The sequence below is a fragment of the Bactrocera neohumeralis genome, chromosome 4, assembly GCF_024586455.1.
Source record: "Bactrocera neohumeralis isolate Rockhampton chromosome 4, APGP_CSIRO_Bneo_wtdbg2-racon-allhic-juicebox.fasta_v2, whole genome shotgun sequence".
Lineage (NCBI taxonomy): Eukaryota > Metazoa > Arthropoda > Insecta > Diptera > Tephritidae > Bactrocera > Bactrocera neohumeralis.
Window position 1 is genome coordinate 35105230 of NC_065921.1, and position 19567 is coordinate 35124796.

At 39.5% G+C, this 19567-nt stretch overlaps 1 protein-coding gene across 6 annotated transcripts in view; it reads left to right on the plus strand.

Annotated features, from left to right (window-relative positions):
* Positions 1-19567, plus strand: part of LOC126757601 (uncharacterized) — a 135920-nt gene that overhangs the window by 16830 nt on the left and 99523 nt on the right. For all 6 annotated transcript variants that reach the window (XM_050471618.1, XM_050471621.1, XM_050471622.1 and 3 more), the window contains 2 exons: positions 4527-5254; positions 5314-6334. In XM_050471618.1, the coding sequence (XP_050327575.1) occupies positions 4527-5254; positions 5314-6334 (1749 nt within the window). The remainder of the gene's footprint in view (positions 1-4526; positions 5255-5313; positions 6335-19567) is intronic.

Sequence of the window (19567 nt, forward strand, 5' to 3'; positions counted from 1 at the left end):
TTAGTCATCAATCAGCTATCAGCGCATTCAGTATGCATTAGCTGTAGTTATCAGCTGTCGATATGAGCATGAATACTTTGCAAATATTGGTTATCGTCTTGTAACCGCATTCTTCTAATCTTTAGACGCTGGTCGCCCTGATGACTTCTCCACTTGGTTCATTATTTTCTTGTTAAATGCCGAAGGAGTGTCAACGCGTACAATCAAACCAAGAGCTCCGACTTTCGCCCCCTCTTTGAAAGCTTTACAACATTTTTCTTGCACCCTTCGCATGTTACCCTCCATTACTCCTCGTCACCCCTCCGTTGACGATAGTCTTCGTATAGTTCCATATATGTGCGTGTGTATGTCATTGCTGCCGTTGGCATTGTCTTCGGCGCTGTCAACTGTCTACTGACTATTGTCATGCCATAACGTACTGTCGATTTGTACATTTCCGCGTGCGTGTCGTGCATAGCCAACTACTGCCTCGCATGCATGCGTCATGCATGTACATGTGTCCGTGCGTCTGTCTGCTAGCGCACATGTGGGATCCGCGCGCTGTGTGTATGTGCGAGTGTTCGCGCGTCCTTCGCTGCTTTGCGCTTTTTGCGTTGCTCGGACGCAAGCAGTAAACAGTTGGTCGCGCGCCGGCAGCGAGTTGATTTTGTTAGAACGCGTGAACGTCCTTTTCAAGCGGGTACAACGTAACGGCTAGTCGCATAAACCGCACCGCGAACCTTAGAAAGAACCATCAGAACCGTCGTCGAGGCAGCAGCAACAGTGGAAAAACAGTGGCAAACGCCGCGCGGCCATACAGCCTAGGACGGAGGTCCGCCACTGCTCGCGAGGACAATATGAAGCAATAAATTTCCGGTTGGTGTACGCTTTCAAGTGGTTATCTTTCCTTGTGCGGCCTTTGCTGTTGCTTGCGGTCGCTATTGTTGTTTAGTTTGAAGTCTATTATGTGCAGTTATTTGTGTGTATTGTTGTTTTTTTTATCAGCTGTGCTCGTTTTGAAAGTTCTAAAAAATGTTTTTTTTTGTTTTTGTTTTTGCGCTTGTCGCTTTGCATATTGCCAATGTCAATTCAATTTGCCCGAAGTGGGCGGAAAACGAGACATTTCGTTCTTTAAATGATTGCAAGTGGCTTGACAAGCGCGTATGCCTGTGTGTGTGTGCGTGTATGTGCATGTGTGCGCAGTGGGTGTGGCAGTGGCCAATGTAAATTTGTCATGTTGGACAAGTTAGTTGTCATGTTGTGGGAGTTGGCGCAACAAACGCACGCTACCTTCCCCGGTGCAGTGTTCCCAGCATAGTTGGCGTACGTGTCGTATGAGTAATATATTTTGAGATATGACATGTGTTGAAATGAAATATATCTAACATCTATTGCGTCTATACGCTATTTTTATCAATGAGGGTGACAGAAAGATTATTTTTAACTCCATTAAGGAACAGCCATTGTATGTGCTTACAGAAGTGGCCATTGATCCTTGGAAAATAATAATGCAGTTCGATTTAATTCCAATTTTGTTTGGTTATTATATTTTTAGCTGCTTTTATTGATGCCAGGTCGACATTTGATTCAGCCATTGTATTTTTCCGCTAAAAAAGCGTTTGTTAATTTTGAACTCAAGATTTTGTTATATGTAATCCTAGAGGCCATATAATGATGAACGAAATTTTTTTTTTCAGTCTCGACCAATCCGTATTATGTGGTTAACAGTACTGCTAAAAACTACCAAAACGAAATAAATCCATAACTAAATACGGCAGAAACATTAAATTTTACCTACGACATGGTGTGCGAGGGCTTAATGGAAGTCGGTGTAAAAATTGGATACCGCCCTGTTTTTGGTGAAATCTCATATCTCGGGACCTGACCAACCGATTTCGACAAAATTTGGTACCTGACATTCTTTTCATATTTCTATGTGACAGAGCGAAAATGGGCGGTGTACTATCACGCCTTCTTTCCATATAGCACAATTTCAAATTCCACTTGTTTCTTTCACTTTTCAGTAAATCAAGAAGCAATTAATATAACGCGATGAAACTTTGCACGAATAATGTCTTTGGTCTATGCCATCTTTTGACCAAACATTGTTCAAATCCAACTAACGGTGTTTAAGCACCTAGATAGATTCGGCTTATTACGACCCCAGTATCTATAGTTGATTTTTGATCGAAAATATTGGTCAATGTGAGAGAAATATAATTTAAAATCAGCGAAAATGCTTCTCTGACAATGGCAAGTCTGTATGCCAAAAATGGGTTGAATCATGTCAATACTTCCCTTAGCCCCCATACACCTAATGTAAAGATTTTCCGACTTCCTGCTGCCTTTGCCCTATATGATTGGTTTTTTAGTATGTGTCTGGTTAATAGTTTGTCGTATTAGAAAAATAGATAAAAAAAGATAAATATATATCATGATTTTCGTTTTTCTAACAAACCCTATGTGTCTGTCAATATAGGAGTTATACGAGTATATACGAGTATATACATACATATGTAGTATATGTTATTTTGTACTATCGATAATATAAAATTGCTTGGATTTCGATTCTCTAGTTAACGTTTTATACATTAAAGTATTTCCCTCGTTTTGATTCTTGCAAGTTGCAAGAGTATAAAATGTTCAGTTGCTCCCGAACTTAGCCCTTCCTTACTTGTTGAAGTTTCCTTTACGTGAAGCTAATGGCTTTCAATAGGAGGCTTGTTCAAAAAATATCGCAAATTTTGTATTTTTTAAGAAAGTGTTTATTTATTCATGAATATCTATTTAGTCTCTTGGCCAAATACCATTTTCTTCACATCCTTAATGTTTTCGTGTTTTCTTGACATGCTCGGGCGTCCGGTATGCTTTTCGTCGTTCACATCTTCTCGATCCTCTAAGAACTTTTTGTTTGTTTATCGATAAATGTTGCTTTTGTCCAAGGTAGCTTCACCATATGCCACATTCAACAAAGTTTGCAAGGCGAAATTGTCGCAATCTTTCCCAGATGAGATAAAAATTTTTAAGCAAAAACTTCTAGACTCGACGGGAGTAAAATATCTACCCAAGGTCCTCAACCTGCTGCTGAGGCACTCTTCATATACCTAAGTCTCGTCTCGCGAGTCAAGAGTCGTTCTAGATATTACTGTAGCTTAAACTCCTACTTATATAGAATTGAACAAACAAATCAAATATATGTCTTGCGCGCAATGAATCCTCCATGACTCTAACAATGTGTCGCTTGGACTTAAGCTCTATTCAATCGCTCTTGGCACATCAAAAACTTGCGAATATACAAGGTGCGTTCCAAAGTAAACAGGGCTTTTTGAATCCAGCGCCCTCTGGTGGCGCCATCTATATGTCGATGCGTTAGAATCTGCTATCTTTATCGCTTGTGCAGTGAGAATTTCATGACACTTCATTGATTGGAAGTGAAGTTATTGCGTTTGAAGTGTCAGTATGTTTGTGTTATCGGTGCGAAAATGAGCTTCGAACAAAGAGCCAACATTAAATTTTGTTTAAAATTGGTAAAACTTTTACCGAAACGTTTCAATTGATGAAACAAGTTTATGGCGATGATTGCCTATCCCGTAGCAGAGTGCACGAGTGGTTTCAACGTTTCAAAGTGGTCGTGAGGACATAAATGACGATCAACATGTGGGCGAATCAAAATCCGTGATCATCGGAAATTCCATCGAAACTGTGCGCGAATTCATCAAAAATCAGCCGAAATCATCATTGAAATTCATGGAAATGGAATTGAAGATCTCCAAAACATTGATTTATCGCATTTTGACCGAACATTTGGGCTTACGAAAAGTGTGTGCACGGTTTGTTCCGCACAAATTGACTGACGACCAAAAATTGCTCATATCGATCGACGCTTGTGACCGATTGTTTGACCAAAAATCACATTTTAACCATTAACCACTTCCCGTATTCACCTGATATGGCACCGTGCGCCTTCTTCCTTTTCGGAAAAATGCATCTGCCAATGAAAGGAAAGCGTTATGCAGACGTAAAGGCCATTCAAAAGGCTTGCACCGGCATATTGTCGGTCATGCCGGCCAACGAGCTAAAACACTCGTTCGACATGCTTTTGGACCGTGCAAAAAGCTGTATTGAAGCAGAAGGAGACTATTTTGAATAAATTAAATTGATTTTGCCGAAGAAACCATTTGTTCTGTTTTTTTTTTTAAGTATTGTTTACTTTGGAACACACCTTGTAGTATGATTTAGTCGACGAAGTAACAAAATTATTCTCGTTCTCGCAGCAGATTTTAGGAAAAATCCCTAGAATTGTTAGTAAATTAAAACGGTATTTAGATTTGAATGGAACTGGACATGAACATTTCGATACTAAATCCTCTAGTTAAGAAGTTTTGAAAATGCAAAAAGAAATATATTTTATATCAGATAATTTTTTGATACGCAGTGAAACAAAAGTTGTCCCCTAGCGACTATCCCTGACTTTCTGCTACTGTTTCCTAAATAAAATGTGCCTTGCTTCTGAATAATTTTCATTAAAACCGTTTTAATGTTTTCAGAATCGAAGGAAAACGGAGAATCAAGCAACAACAATGTTGCTAGTGCAAAACCAGCAAAACCAACAACAACAACAACTACTACTAAAACTACAAAAACAAAAGCAACAACAAGACACCACAACACTTCCACACCAATGCAGCAGCAACAACAGCAGCAATTGCAACAACAACACCAACACCAGCAACAACAGTTGCAATTGCAGACGACGCAAAAGCAAGCACAGACGCAACAGTTAACCAACAACATCATATTGCTGCGCGGCGCACGCAACGAAAACGGGCAAATTGTCATACAGAACAAGCATGGCATAATCAGCATATATAATAATGATCAGCAACAGCAACAGCAACAACAACTGCAGTTGGAACATCAAAAACAGCAGCAACAGAAAATTGATAAAACAACCGTTGCTGCGACACTGACACAATTGCCCACAGCCACAACAGTTGCACGCAAATCAATACAAACAACAGCAACAACACCCACAACAACAACATTACTTGGTAATACGAAAAGCGCTGCTTATGTTGCCAAGGAGACCGCGGCGACACCGTCCCAAGGTGGCAGTGGGGGCGGCGGTGGTTCCACTGGCAATGCGACCAACACAATTCTGTTGCAAACGCCAATCAATGCAAGCCAACTGGAATCGGTGCTGCTGCACACGGCCAATTTGAAGAAGACATCCAACACTTCTACCGCTGCAGATCGCCAGTATCTCTTTAAAACGGTAAGTACCTGTTGTTTTACTTATTATGAGCACTGTACTAACGCTCTTCTGCATTACAGGCCTCGCGTAGCCTCAGCACGGACAGCAATCGCCTAGGTCGCGCCTCGGAGGGCGGCAGCATGGGCAGCGGTAGCTTGAGCAACAACAGCAGCAGCAGCAGCAGTAGCATCGCCAGCAAAGCACCGTTTGTGTTGCAAACACTTAAGCGGCTGGAGAAGTCGCAATCCATACTAGTCATACGTAATCCGTCTGCCTCATCGGTGGCTGCGCTCACAGCCTCTGCTTCCGCATCATCGCTATCGACAGTCTCCTCGTCGAGTAATATTGCGCACGCCGCAACCTCCACCAGCTCAGATCATGTGTCCAACACCGGCGCGCTACTTTCCTCATCTTCCGTTTCCTCCTCCATATCGGGTTCCACGATTTCACTGTCTTCGGGCCATTTGGTCACGGCAGCGCAGACGGTTAGTGTTAGCACCAATACACAGACGGGCGCCGTGAACTTCACACGTGCTACCAAAAGTCAACAGACCAATGGAACGGCTGTGGTGTCATCCGCAGCTACAACAACAGCCAAATTGGGCAATATCACCGTGAACCGCACCAGCAGCGGTGCAACAACAGCTGCTGCGTTATCAACGAAAACGACGCTGCCAGTTTCTGCTGCCACAACAACTACAACATACTTGCGCTTAGCCAATGCAACAACTGTGTTTGCCAACAACAACAGCGGCAATCACAATAATGGTAGCGTCAACGGGGTGGGCATGAATAAGGTTGTGGTGGTCAGTGGCAGCAAAAGCCATAACGTCAGTGCTGTAAACAGCAGTAAGAGCATCAGTGCGAGCGGTATGAGAATTGTTGACACACATACCCAACAACAACAGCAACAGAAAACGCAACTCTGTTTGTCCGACATGCAGTTGAAGCTAGAGACGCGCGGTGGTGGGGCGGGAGGCATCGTTGTTTCCTCACCTCAGCAGCAACAAGCAACAGTAACAACAGCCGTGCACCAACAACAGCAACAAGCTCAGGTGCAGCAGCAAAAACAGCCAGTGTCAAATGCGCCTCGCGGGAGCGGTAAGTCGAATACCTGATTTCATTTGCTTTACAAGCGAGACAATTTTTACCTTTTCTTCATATTTTATTTGGCCATAATATTAGTGGCTAGTGCTTTTAGTAAAAATACGCAACTGAAATTGTCAACAAAATACATTTGTCAGCGTTTAGACGTGCTTTGTTGTCTATTTGGAAATTCGGATGGTGAAGTGTCACTTGGGAATTCACCGGTCGCACATATGGTGGTCTCCTTTACATGTAGTATTACGGTCGTATTTTTGATAGGAAGTTATGTGCGTTTTTCGGTGAGAGCATTGGTTTTGATAAATAATAAAAATATGAGCAAGTGAATAAAGGTGTGATTGCGTCCATTACCGAGGCTTTCTTTTGATGACTAGACTGTTGTTATTTATATTTGAGTTTATGCTTTCGCACACAATCCGCGTTCTACGTGCTTAGCTTACGTGAGCATAACTCAATTAATGCGAATAAACCTTTCTCCAGGCGGAGTGACCTAATCAAAGGCAAAATCATCAGCAATGATTGCGAAGACTGCGCTTTTTGATACTTTTTTATTTGCGATTTAAGTCTGTAAGACAACCTTTTATCCACGAGACCACTTTTGTGATTTCGGCTAGTTTAAGTGGTGTTGGTTTTACTAGGTAATTTGAAGCTGGCTTTGACTAAATTTGATTAGAGTGATGAGCGGGCAAACCGACAAAGGTTTTGAAAAATCATATCAGATAAAGGATTCTTGGTATAACTGCGAGATTATCTTTGAAACTAAGTTTTTGTATTGTAGTCTTTGGTAGCATTTGGCAACATACTGGCTTTATTTTAGAAACATTTTTAGTCTCCGAAGCGACTTTTGTATGAGAAGCGGGATTTTTGAACTTCTTAGCAAGATAGAATTCGAATATTTTTTTCTTTTTGCCTTTATATTATTTCTTATTGATTATTCCAATTACAATATGTAATTAATGAAAACAGATTAAGTTTTTGATCCAATAATTTGTGAATTTTTTTTTTAATTTTTTGTACAAACTGAAATCACAATGCTTTTTTCATATTTGAAGACAAGAACATGATGTGCTCATTTCTAAGACTGTCAGATATATCTAACATTCTGATCTTTTCTTTGAGAAGAGTTGCCAGTTTTCCGTTATTGATCTTGATTTACTGTAAATTCAAGTCCATACTGCGTAAATTATTCTGAAAGAAACGTTCTTCATTACCAAATGCAACCGCCTCCTAAGGACTTCAAAGGGTCATTCCGACCACATAGAACAACACGCCGACCAGACTACGAACGCAACTAGCTTCAGATATGCACTGAGTGCCATTCAGTGAAGTCATTAGAACATTCACCGACTCCCTCCCAGTGAATCGCGTACTTGGAGTAAAGCCATCACCCATTGCAAATGAAGAACTCTAGTGTGATGCGAATCTAGAGCGACGCTTGTCGAACTTTGTTATGAATATTTTAGCATATTAAACTCCTACTCATTCATAATCGATCTAGACAAATCTAATTATATCCTGCATGCAATGAATGCCCACCTAACTAACCACCTCTGTTCGAACAAAGGACCACAATGTTTGATAATAAAAGTAAGAAATGTCTTGTGTAGGGATAACCCAGGCCTGCTGATATCAATAAAGGTTTAAATGAAGCCAGGCATGTTTTTATAAGCTTGTACATTATAAATATTATTATTTTAATACCCTCCAATAACTCTGGTTTGAAATAATTCATAGTGGGCAATCGAGGATATGTTCGAATACCATTCTGAATCCAACTGGTGAACGTAACCGATACTACTTGCTTGTTCTCTCGATAATTAAGCGGAAGAGAGAGACTAGGATTTGTATCGAGTTAAAGGTTGTTCTCCAAACTGTGTGGTAAATATTTTCTTTATAACAACAACAACAGCGTGAAAATACTTTTATTAAATTGTTTAATTTTGATAAAAGCCTGAATTTCTACTGCAACATTTTGGCTCGTTAAGCCTGTGTCTTCTATTTAAAGCAAATTAAGAAGAATTAGTAAAACTTTCGAGCGTTGCGTTCTATTTGTGCCTCGTTCTCTATTTCCTAATTCATTACCTTTCCATCATTGATTGCACTCTCGGCGAATTTGTGCCCATTCACTTCGGTTGTAACATGAAAAGTTTCGCACAAGTGTTTGCGGCTCATTGATATGCAGTTGGTGGTTTCTTGAAAATTTGCTGAGTTCGCTGTTGTGTATTTACACCTCAGGGAGCAAATTGCACTTGAGTGACTTGGAGGAAGAAACTTGTTTCGCTTGCCACTTCCGACTTTTGTGAAGTTAAGTTCATTGATTTCTTTTATACTTAGTTTTTTCATTATTCACTTGGATGTTGTTAAAATATCAACGCGCTGGAAAGGGGAATTGTGACTATGAGGATTGGTGATTACCAATTCGAAATAAATTTAACGCCTTAAACACCTGAACATTATAAATAAAATTAATATTGTGCTCGATAGCTCTGATTATGACGAGCGTGCTGTATTGATCCGAAGATTTTTGAAGATTTCGCTTCACTTTCGTTTATACTGAGTTTTACTTTCATCTGATGTCTAGCTAGACTTGGATTCGCTAAGCATGAGAAAGTAACGAATCGAACATATTATACGAGTATACCAAACATACAGTTAGCAGTAGCAAAAAATTGTAGAAAATAATAATATATGTTTGCTTGCATTGAATAAATATTTTGAAAAGTCCGAGTTAGTTTTGTGAATTTCTTTCCATGCATTAGATATATATATATATTTTTTTTAATATGTTGTGTTTCCGTCTTTTTGTAATATACTATTAGAAAGTGGATATTTTAATCGAGATGTTAAAAAAGGATATTTTGATGACGAGGCGAGTTGAAATTCGGGTGACTATCTGCCAGCAAAAACTGAGATATCTTGATGAAACTTGATATGCGATTTTCGCAATTTTTTTATAAATAATACACTTATAACGAATATAAAATGATATTTTATTTTTATTTATTGGGTGTATAATAGTTAAAAAAATTGTTGAAATGATAAAAAAAGGTCCTGTACGATGTCCACGATTGCGGCCGCAATTTTGGTCGAAAACAAAAATTTCAAAAAGATTATTAATCTGTAGGAAAGTCGCTATTGGCGCCATGTAAACTTGTTTTTTTTTTTTTTTTTTTTTTTTTTTTTTTTTAATTTGACGAAATGGCGGTGGTGTGAACAAAAAGTATCGAATTTAACCCCTTTTTCGACTGTTTTTTGTAAAAAAAAATATGAAAATTAAAAAAAAAAATAAATAAAAGCTTCCTTGGCGCGATAGCAAATGGTGTTAAAAATGTTCTTTCCAAATTGGTACCAGATACCTTCAAAACTCCTCCTTTGAGAGTGGAAACCGTTTTGAAAAACACCATTCTGAGAAAAACGCGTTTAAAGATTGGATTCGCATATATCCCCACACTGTTCCCTTTCCACAAGAAACGCCGTAGCGACCGTAATAATTTGAATTCCGATTTCAAAATTTGAGAGAACGGTTATTATAGTGTATACTATCCGATAATGCAACAAAAAAAAATAAATTTCTTGAAAATTTCACATTAAGACGATCCCTTAATGAAAAAAAAACTACGAGTTCGTAGATGGGCGTAATGGCGCGCTGCCACGCCCACAAAACACCATTAATCGAAAACCTATAAAAGGCCATAACTCACACCAAACTAAGTACATGGGATCGCATTAGTAGTGGTCGTGGCCCCGCCATCTAATAAATTTAATGTACATATCTCCTAAACCAGTAAAGCTACAATAACCAAAGTTACTCAGCTCAAATATTATAAGTACTCCTATCGAAATCGGAAGATAACCCCACACTGCCTACATAACGTTACTGTCAAAAACCAAAAAAAAATTGCCTACAAGATGGCATGAGACGGCTTTACTAGAGCTTGTGTGAAAATTTGACGATGGACGTTGCACCGCCCACTTTTAGGTGAAATCACATATCTCGGGACCCAACCACCCGATTTCGACTAAATTTAGTACGTTGTATTTTTCTCATATTTATACCCTGAACAGGGTATATTAAGTTTGTCACGAAGTTTGTAACACCCAGAAGGAATCGTCGGAGACCCTATAAAGTATATATATAAATGATCAGTATGTCGAGCTGAGTCGATTTAGCCATGTCCGTCTGTCTGTCTGTCCGTCCGTCCGTCTGTATATATACGAACTAGTCCCTCAGTTTTTAAGATATCCTTTTGAAATTTTGCAAACGTCATTTTCTCTTCAAGAAGCTGCTCATTTGTCGGAACGGCCGATATCGGACCACTATAACATATAGCTGCCATATAAACTGAACGATCGGAATCAAGTTCTTGTATGGAAAACTTTCACATTTCACAATGTATCTTCACCAAATTTAGTATAGATTATGTATTTTCTAAGGCAACAATGTAATCTCCGAAAAATTGTTCAGATCGGTTAACTATAACATATAGCTGCCATACAAACTGAACGATCGGAATCAAGTTCTTGTATGCACAACTTTCACATTTGACAAGATATATTAACGAAATTTGGTATATGTTATTTTCTAAGGCAACAGTATAATCTCCGAAGAAATTGTTCAGATCGGTTAACTGGTAGCATATAGCTGCCTTACAAACTGAACGATCGGAATCGAGTTCTTGTATGCACAACTTTCACATTTGACAAGATATATTCATGAAATTTGGTATATATTATTTTCTAAAGCAACAATGTAATCTCCGAAGAAATTGATCAGATCGGTTAACTATAGCATATAGCTTTCATACAAACTGAACACATAGTTACTAAAAGAAATGCACCTGTGAATGGTATATTAGCTTCGGTGCAACCGAAGTTAACGTTTTTTCTTGTTTTATCTCACAGTGCGAAAATAGGCGAAATCGGATTAAAAACACGCCTACTTGCCATATAGCACACTTTTAAATTCCATTTGATTATTTCACTTTCCAGTACACAAATCAAGAAGTAATTAACATAACGGGATACAATTTTGCACTAATAATTCCTTTAAAGGAATCCAACCAAAACTGTCCAAGCCCCTAGATACCGAATATGTGGACCGCAGTATTTATAGTTGACTTCTGACCGCAAATATCTGTCAATATGTGAGATATATACTTGAACTTCAGAGAGAATGCTTTCCTGGAAATAGTATACTCGTATCGAATCGGATCAATACTTCATTGAACACCCGCATACCTAATAGTTATAAAGATTTTCGAACTTTCGGGTCAATTTATGCTGCATAAATCGGCCCATTAGTGAGTTTTGCCAATAATAATGAGAGAGCGTGTTTTACTCATAACAGTGTACCTTTGTGCCTAAAATAGTAGATAAATTTGAGCAAAAACGTGACCTAGCCACCATACAACTATTATCTGGATTTTCAAACATCCGGCTGACATTACTCCATGTGATTGGTGGTTGTATATGTGGCACCTTAATGAAACTCAGGAAACACTTTTTTAGTATGTGGCATGATAATAGTTAGTAGATAAAATCGGGTCGATATTAGCCCAACTCCCTTAAACTACATATAACGTATGCCGACTTTGCCGGTCAGTGTATAAGTTATATAAAGTATATGAATTAAAAGTTACAAATTGAAACTTTAATCCATAGTTTCAGAGATAAAAATCCAAATTTTCAATTTTTAATCGCAAATCTGAATTAAAAGTCCAACTATAATACTCCAAGGTAAGTCTTTATATCTTGAATATTTTAAGAATGACAAATAATTGTTACTTTTAAAAGCTGCGAAAATAGAAAAGTTACTCAAAATACAATCCAGCATGTAGTTAAAGAATACTTTAAATGTAAAGGTATTTGAATTGAATGCACTCTTTTCGAAGAGTTTTATTATTTTCCATGTCGCATTAAAACTTATCGCTCTTCACTCCTTTCGTTAAATTTGAGATTTGCTTTTCACACTTGAAAATGTAAATTGTGACTTTTAACACGCTCTAAACTACAATATGTTGATGTCAATCTTTCGGCGCACAGTCGCCCACAAGACGCTTGTATCGAGTTTCAAAATGTCCTTTGGCCATTGGGAATTCGCAGCAACTCAAAGGATAATGTAGCATGTTTATTTGCTGTTCACATACACAAGCACACATCTATTGAAATGTATGCTAACAAGTAAGGAAGGGCTAAGTTCGGGTGTCACCGAACATTTTATACTCTCGCATGATAAAGTGATAATCGAGATTTCATTATCCGTCATTTACATATTTTTCAAATACCGTATTTGTGTAAAGTTTTATTCCGCTATCATCATTGGTTCCTAATGTATATATGTATATATTATACAGAGAAGGCATCAGATGGAATTCAAAATAGCGTTATATTGGAAGAAGACGTGGTTGTGAACCGATTTCACCCATATTTCGTACATGTCATCAGGGTGTTAAGAAAATATTATATACCGAATTTCATTGAAATCGGTTGAGTAGTTCCTGAGATATGGTTTTTGGTCTATAAGTGGGCGACGCCACGCCCATTTTCAATTTAAAAAAAAACCCTGGGTGCAGCTTCCTTCTGCCATTTCTTCCGTAAAATTTAGTGTTTCTGACGTTTTTTGTTAGTCGGTTAACGCACTTTTAGTGATTTTCAACATAACCTTTGTCAGGGAGGTGGGCGTGATTATTATCCGATTTCTTCCATTTTTATACTGTATATGGAAATGCCTGAAGGAAACGACTCTATAGAGTTTGGTTGACATAGCTATAGTAGTTTCAGAGATATGTACAAAAAACTTAGTAGGGGGCGGGGCCACGTCCACTTTTCCAAAAAAATTGCGTCCAAATATGCCCCTCCCTAATGCGATCCTTTGTGCCAAATTTGACTTTAATATCTTTATTTATGGCTTAGTTATAAGTTAGTTATAGTATAGGTTTTCGGTTTTTGCCATTTTGTGGGCGTGGCAGTGGGCCGATTTTGCCCATCTTCGAACTTATTGAGCCAAGAAATACGTGTACCAAGTTGCATCATGATATCTCAATTTTTACTCAAGTTACAGCTTGCACGGACGGACAGACGGACAGACAAAAATCCGGATTTCAACTCTACTCGTCACCCTGATCACTTTGGTATATATAACCCTATATCTGACTCTTTTAGTTTTAGGACTTACAAACAACCGTTATGTGAACAAAACCATAATACTCTCCTTAGCAACTTTGTTGCGAGAGTATAAAAATCACTTGGAATCTGTTATAGATGAAAGTAGGGAAGCTGTCACTCTGCCCCGTCAGAGATCCTTAGCTGTAGCTCAAGCATCGTGACGAGTTGAGTTGATTCAGCCACGTCTTGCAAGCTCTACAAGTTATAAGCTTTGTTGTAGGGTGTTTTAAGGGTATATGATTCTCTAATAGGATAGCTGTCAAAGTAGACATATGAGTTTGAAGTTTATGTTCAGTATTCTTCTGTAAATTACTATGTAAATAATTTAACTAGAAAAGTTTTTAAAATTCGTCTGAAATCATTTCCTAACCCCGCATTCTGTGCGGCCAGCTTATACTCGTTTATCTCTTCTCATATGCTAGCGAAGAAACACATTTTCTAGTACTATTTAAGTATTTAAAGCGCGAACTATCTTAAGGAGATTTTCCAGACTTCCAAATAAGCCTGAATTGGACACACAGGTAATCGGATTTGACTCCGTTAGAGAACTTAAATATATATATGTGTATGCATCAACTTTATGGTCTCATCTATGTCGATCACCTAGCAAGGACTGACCTGTTAAAAAAGCTTGGCGCGCCATTGGCAAGAAAAGCCCGGCCTTGCTAGAAAAAAAATCAAAATTGGACCGAGAGAATAATCTTAGTAAAACTATAGCGAGCGTTAGCGCATTAATTTTTCTGTTTTTGTTTGGAAATAAAAGTTCTACCTCTCTAAAAACACCCTACATAGAAGATTCGCCACTGGAAAAATATTTCCGAAATATTTTTATAAGCTGATGGCCGATATAATTATCTTCCACATCTCTTGTTGTGGCAATTGTGAATCATTTCTTAATTTAAACTACAGTTACTCATACAAGTAACAAAATCCTTAGACAGCATGTTGCGCTCGGGTATAAAAATATGTTCACATGTGTTCCCAGGCAGCCTTTTGGGGGTTTGGTAAGCGCACTTGAAGAGCCAACCCACTTACAGAGCACAACTGACAGCAAGCAGACAACAGACGAAGATGGTTAGTTATTGTTGTTAGTGGTATTGGTCGTTTCAACGATTTGTCGATTTGGCATTACCGATTACGCTCAAGTGACAACTTCACTTGCGCTCGAGTGCAGCTGTGGCAGTAAGATTAAATAGGTGGCAGCACACACGAACAGCGTATGCCAGCCGAGCAACGACGAAGGGCAAGTCGCAAGTGGTAAATGGCAGCAGCGCCTGCGGGCGTCGACGCGCCGCGTTGTGCTGATGTCTTCAGAATTTTCGATATGTCGCCGCTGTGATAATTCGACAATCTCGAAGCGTTTCTGCTGACAAGCAATAAGAAATGCTTATGATAAACGATTGAGAGGACGAAGCGGCGTCGACAGTGCCGCAACGAACGCGCGTGCAGTAGCTACTACGAACCCACGTGAGGAGATGCTTCGAAATCACTTAGTAAGTGGATTCGCCAACTTGAGTATTGCGTCGATAATTCACAGCAAGTGGCGCTGTGGGGCGTGGGTGGGCTGGTTGCCGCTGCAATTTTTGGCTTTCGCACAGCTTGGCGCGATTGTTATCACGACGCGCCTGCTTTCAAGGCAAGCGCCACATATCGTGAGCAAGAATTAATGAAAATAAAATAAGTCGAGTAAATACTTGTTATTGATAAAACAATAACTTTTGTGTGTAATTTGTATTGTTTTAATTTTTTACTTATTTAAAGTTTGGCAACGAATTCTCGCGTACACACGTGTGAGCTTAAGCAGTGATATACAGTCTATTAAATTGTGGTAACACCAAACACCCTTCGCTTATTCGCGTTTTTAACCTTCGCCGTTGTATCTTTGTTGCATGCAGCGCCTGATTTTATGCACATTTCAAATGTTACGTATACGACCCGTGGCACAATCACCATTTAACCTTTCGCCTCGTTGGCATAGCCGTTGCACTCATAGCTATTTCTTTATTTTCAATGCTAACGATTGCAACAAACAAATGAGTATAAAAAGTCCAGTTGTAAAACAACAATAAAAATGTTTTATTTATTTGCGTTTTTGTCTGTAAAATAAGTGCACAAATTTTGGAATTTTGGCAGTAGATCAGTTGCATCTAGGAGAGATATGCAGGCCAGTACCTGGCGGTGCAATAGCTAAACAATGATCTCCCTGATTCCCGCATGCTCATATTTGTACAACTTCATGCGAATGATTGCGGGCAGGAAAAGTTTTGGAGAAATTAAAATCCCTCAAATAAAGCGATTCAAGATTGGCTTCTCCTGCAAAGGCATTTGAACTATTTTGTATTTAAAGCACTAAGCATAAGAACGTTCTGGTAATAGCGTTCAGTGTTTTTTTTTTTTTGGTTTCCGAAGTAGGAATTTTCCAAAGATAGTGCTGAGGTAAGCTGGCAACAGGCGTGATTCATGTTGTCCGCTAAAGTACATCTCTTTCGGCTGCTTTCGCTGCTTTAGCTTGTATTGGTAGCTGCGGGACCTGCGTTAAGCACTACTTCGCTGGACCAAGCAGATAAATGCCTCTTCACACTCTCTCTCCTAATTTATTCATGTGTTCTTAGGCTGCTCCGCTGCCTTTCTTTTATTCTTTTTTCTTGTAGCGCTATTGCAGGCCGCTCTTTCTTTTTAGCCCACACCAACTCTGATCGCAGCATGTGACTCACTATGTTGTCGGGCGTCATCCTTTCGTTATGAGTTCTTTTATGGTGGTTCTCTCCACAACACACCTCAGTTAAAAAAATGCTCTGCTCTTTAGCCTACTTTTCATCGAGACTTGTCTTTCTGTCGTTTTCGCGCTCGTCGGCTGTTAGGCGCCTATTCATGGCTCTTGTTTTACAATAGAATCCTCTTAAGTCAAAGGTCTTTATATCCGTTGGCATAAAACTAGACATGATAGCAATCGCTTCGTGTGGCATCGTTCTAAATAACAACGTTCAGTGTGATCCCGGAAATTTGCAGTAATGGAAGCCATGATAATCAGCCCACGTTTCCTCAATGGTTACGGCCGTGTTTGTAAATATTCCGCCAAATATTACAGAAACTGCTCTCCTAGCCTGCAGCCTAAGTCAGTTCATAATAGCTAATGTAACTTTTCAACAAGAAATTAAGTGTTATGGCCTGATGTGCGACGATCTTTCTGACCCAAACCTAAGAGTTCTGGTCTTCACAATAGTGTAGCTGTTCAAGTGGGATTTTTATTGTCCAAGCTGTTAAGCAAGTAATCTTACCAGTCGCCATCTGCAGAAGCTGTATGGAAGAACACGAAGTGGAGACATCTCAACACTTCCTTCTTGACTGTTCCGTGTTTGGGAGATCAAGACTTAAACAGAAGAGAGCGCATATTTTCAGACATCCCACCGAGCTGGATGGAATAGAAATTAAACGCTCTTTAAATTTTCTCTCCATTCTACTGGAAAGGACCAGTTTATGCTGCCAAGGATTTTAAATTTCCGATTTGCGAATAAATCCGCAGCAAGTATTTAATTTTCACTGAACACATTTTTTCCAAAAAGCATACGCTGATCACGCTTTGGTACATATATCGAAGAAGAGGACAATACTTGATGAGTGTCGATTGCCTAGCGCATCTATAAGTTAGACTAGCTTAGCTGTAGCCATTGTAATGTTTCCCAGAAGCAAACTTAGTCGAAGCTTGCAATCTTGAACTTTTACGGATAGCCAGGCGGCGCTCCTGGCCTTGTCTTCACCCATGACAAACTCCAGCACAGTACACAACTGCAAGAGAGCGCAATAAAAGACAAGCTCCAACTAAACTTAATCTGGGTTCCCGGCCACAGGAACATTTTCGGTAACGAAAAAGCAGACGAGTTGGCAAAGGCAGGAGCTTTCCTCAACGAATCCGAGGCGGAGATAATACCAAGTCCGCTAGGATCAATCAAAGGAGAGATCAATAGACAATTTCAACAAATTGCAAATAACAGGTGGAAAAACATCACAAAATGCGTCATAACTAAACAATTATGGCCAACATATGACAGGAAAAGAATCAACGGCTTACTAAATAGGTCAAGGAAAAGTATTTACGGAGTAACAGCTACCACAACAGGGCACTGGCACTTTGGGGAACACGCATCCAAAATGGGTATGCCCTACCATGACATCTGCCGTGGCTGCGGAGTAGCTGGGAACATGGAAACAATCTTCCACTTTCTCTGTGAATGCCCAGCTCTAGCACAGATCCGACACAAAACACTTGGAATCCATCTAGCACCAAACCTTGAATGGATTTCCACTAAAAGCATATCGGACTAAAGTAGTTTCATCGAAACCTCAAAATGGTTTGAAAGAGAAGGTGAAACGTAATAGCAGATACAGGAGGTTCTACGAACAGTGCATCAAAATGGCACATCAAGTGTTAATTGAGCCCGATAGGGCTGCACTCCTACCTACCTACCTACCTGAGCTTTCTGCCAGTTCTGCACAGCCTTTATTTAGAGCTTGCGACAACCAAATGTGTGCGAACTATTTCTCACAGGGCCTACGCCGTTTGTCTAAGTATTCGTCAACGGTATTGTACAATTTTTCACCGTTACATTTCTAAACTTTTTATTATATTATTTGCGCGCAACTTATTTTATTAGTTGGCAAAGTGCATAACGGCCTCGCGAGGGAGCATTCCACAGCGGCGTTGGCGTTGCACACGGTTTACAGAACAGTGCTCGGACGCGACCGCCTCACACTTGCATGCGGGCCAGGCCAAGTTGGTGCTGATTTTGTGCAGCTTTTGGCGCTTAATTTGCTAACCATTTCGGCTTGAGCATTTAGCACAGTGCGCACAGAGCTAACATTTGGACAGCATTACATTTGTTTTGCTCAACAGTGCATTAACTGCATGCGAGAGTGCGCTTTGCTTTGCTCATCATTCGCTTTGGCCGCGCTTTGCGGTGTGGAAGGGGCAAGGGCTTTGTGAGTTTCGGAAACTTTGGAAGTTTACATAAATGATTTTTTCCTTTTCCGTTGCCTGCTCACTCTGTCTGTCTTCTTGCACGTTTTTGGTATCTTCTATGCTTGATGCACTTTTTGCATTTACCGTTGTTTCAAATATGCTCTGTAGTTGCAAATAAAGACAAGTGAAATCTACATTTGCTCACCGCTCGTTTGCTTGTGTGCATGTGTGTGTGTGTGACATGTTGTTTGGCAAAGTTTTCGTCTTTCCACACTCCACTATCCCCTCAGGGGTTTCTCAGTTTTTTTATTTTGTGTGCTTTCCGCTTTGTCCTTTGTGCTTTGCACTTTGTGTATTTCCGGCGCATCGAAATGGAACAGTTGGTTCCTGGTACTAGGTTTCACTCGTCTACTAATTAGATATCACTCGGCTCAATTTGTAATTTTTCGCCTCTACTAAAGATGCCCGCCTCACCCTCTCCACTCGGTCTCGACTCCGTGCGCTTTCTTTTTACTGTTTTCCTGGTGGCAAAAGAATTTCAAATATTTTTCATGTGAACACAAAAGCTCGGCGCTTATTAGGCCTACAAATAGACAAAGAAAGATTATGACAATATTACACATCAATTACACTGTGCTCCACTAATGTGTATATTAACCTCACCGAGGCACACTTTTTCATTTGCGAATGTATGTTTGTATTTGTTGGTGCAGCGAGCGACTTGTTTTCAACGCTCTTTTTAAGTTTCGCTACTATTTCCGTATTTTTTATGTCGAAATTAGTTTAAAACTGCCTCTGACACTTTGGAACGATGATTGCCGAAACAAGCCGGGCGTTGCCAGCTAATTTTCTCCTCACGGAGTAGGGCGTGCTCTACTTAGCAGCTAAGTAAATTGCATTTTACGTAATACTTGTAATTAAAAGTTGGTGTTTTCGCTACGAAACTTGGCCTGGGATATTTATTTTGTCGTTTTGCCGAAGTCCGCATACAAATAAATGGTAAACAAACAAAGATTTTAAAAATAGTTGAAGGTCTTAAGAAAACAGAGAAGAGCTATACTAATACTTGCAATGTAATATATATATGTATATATTAATTCTAAAATACA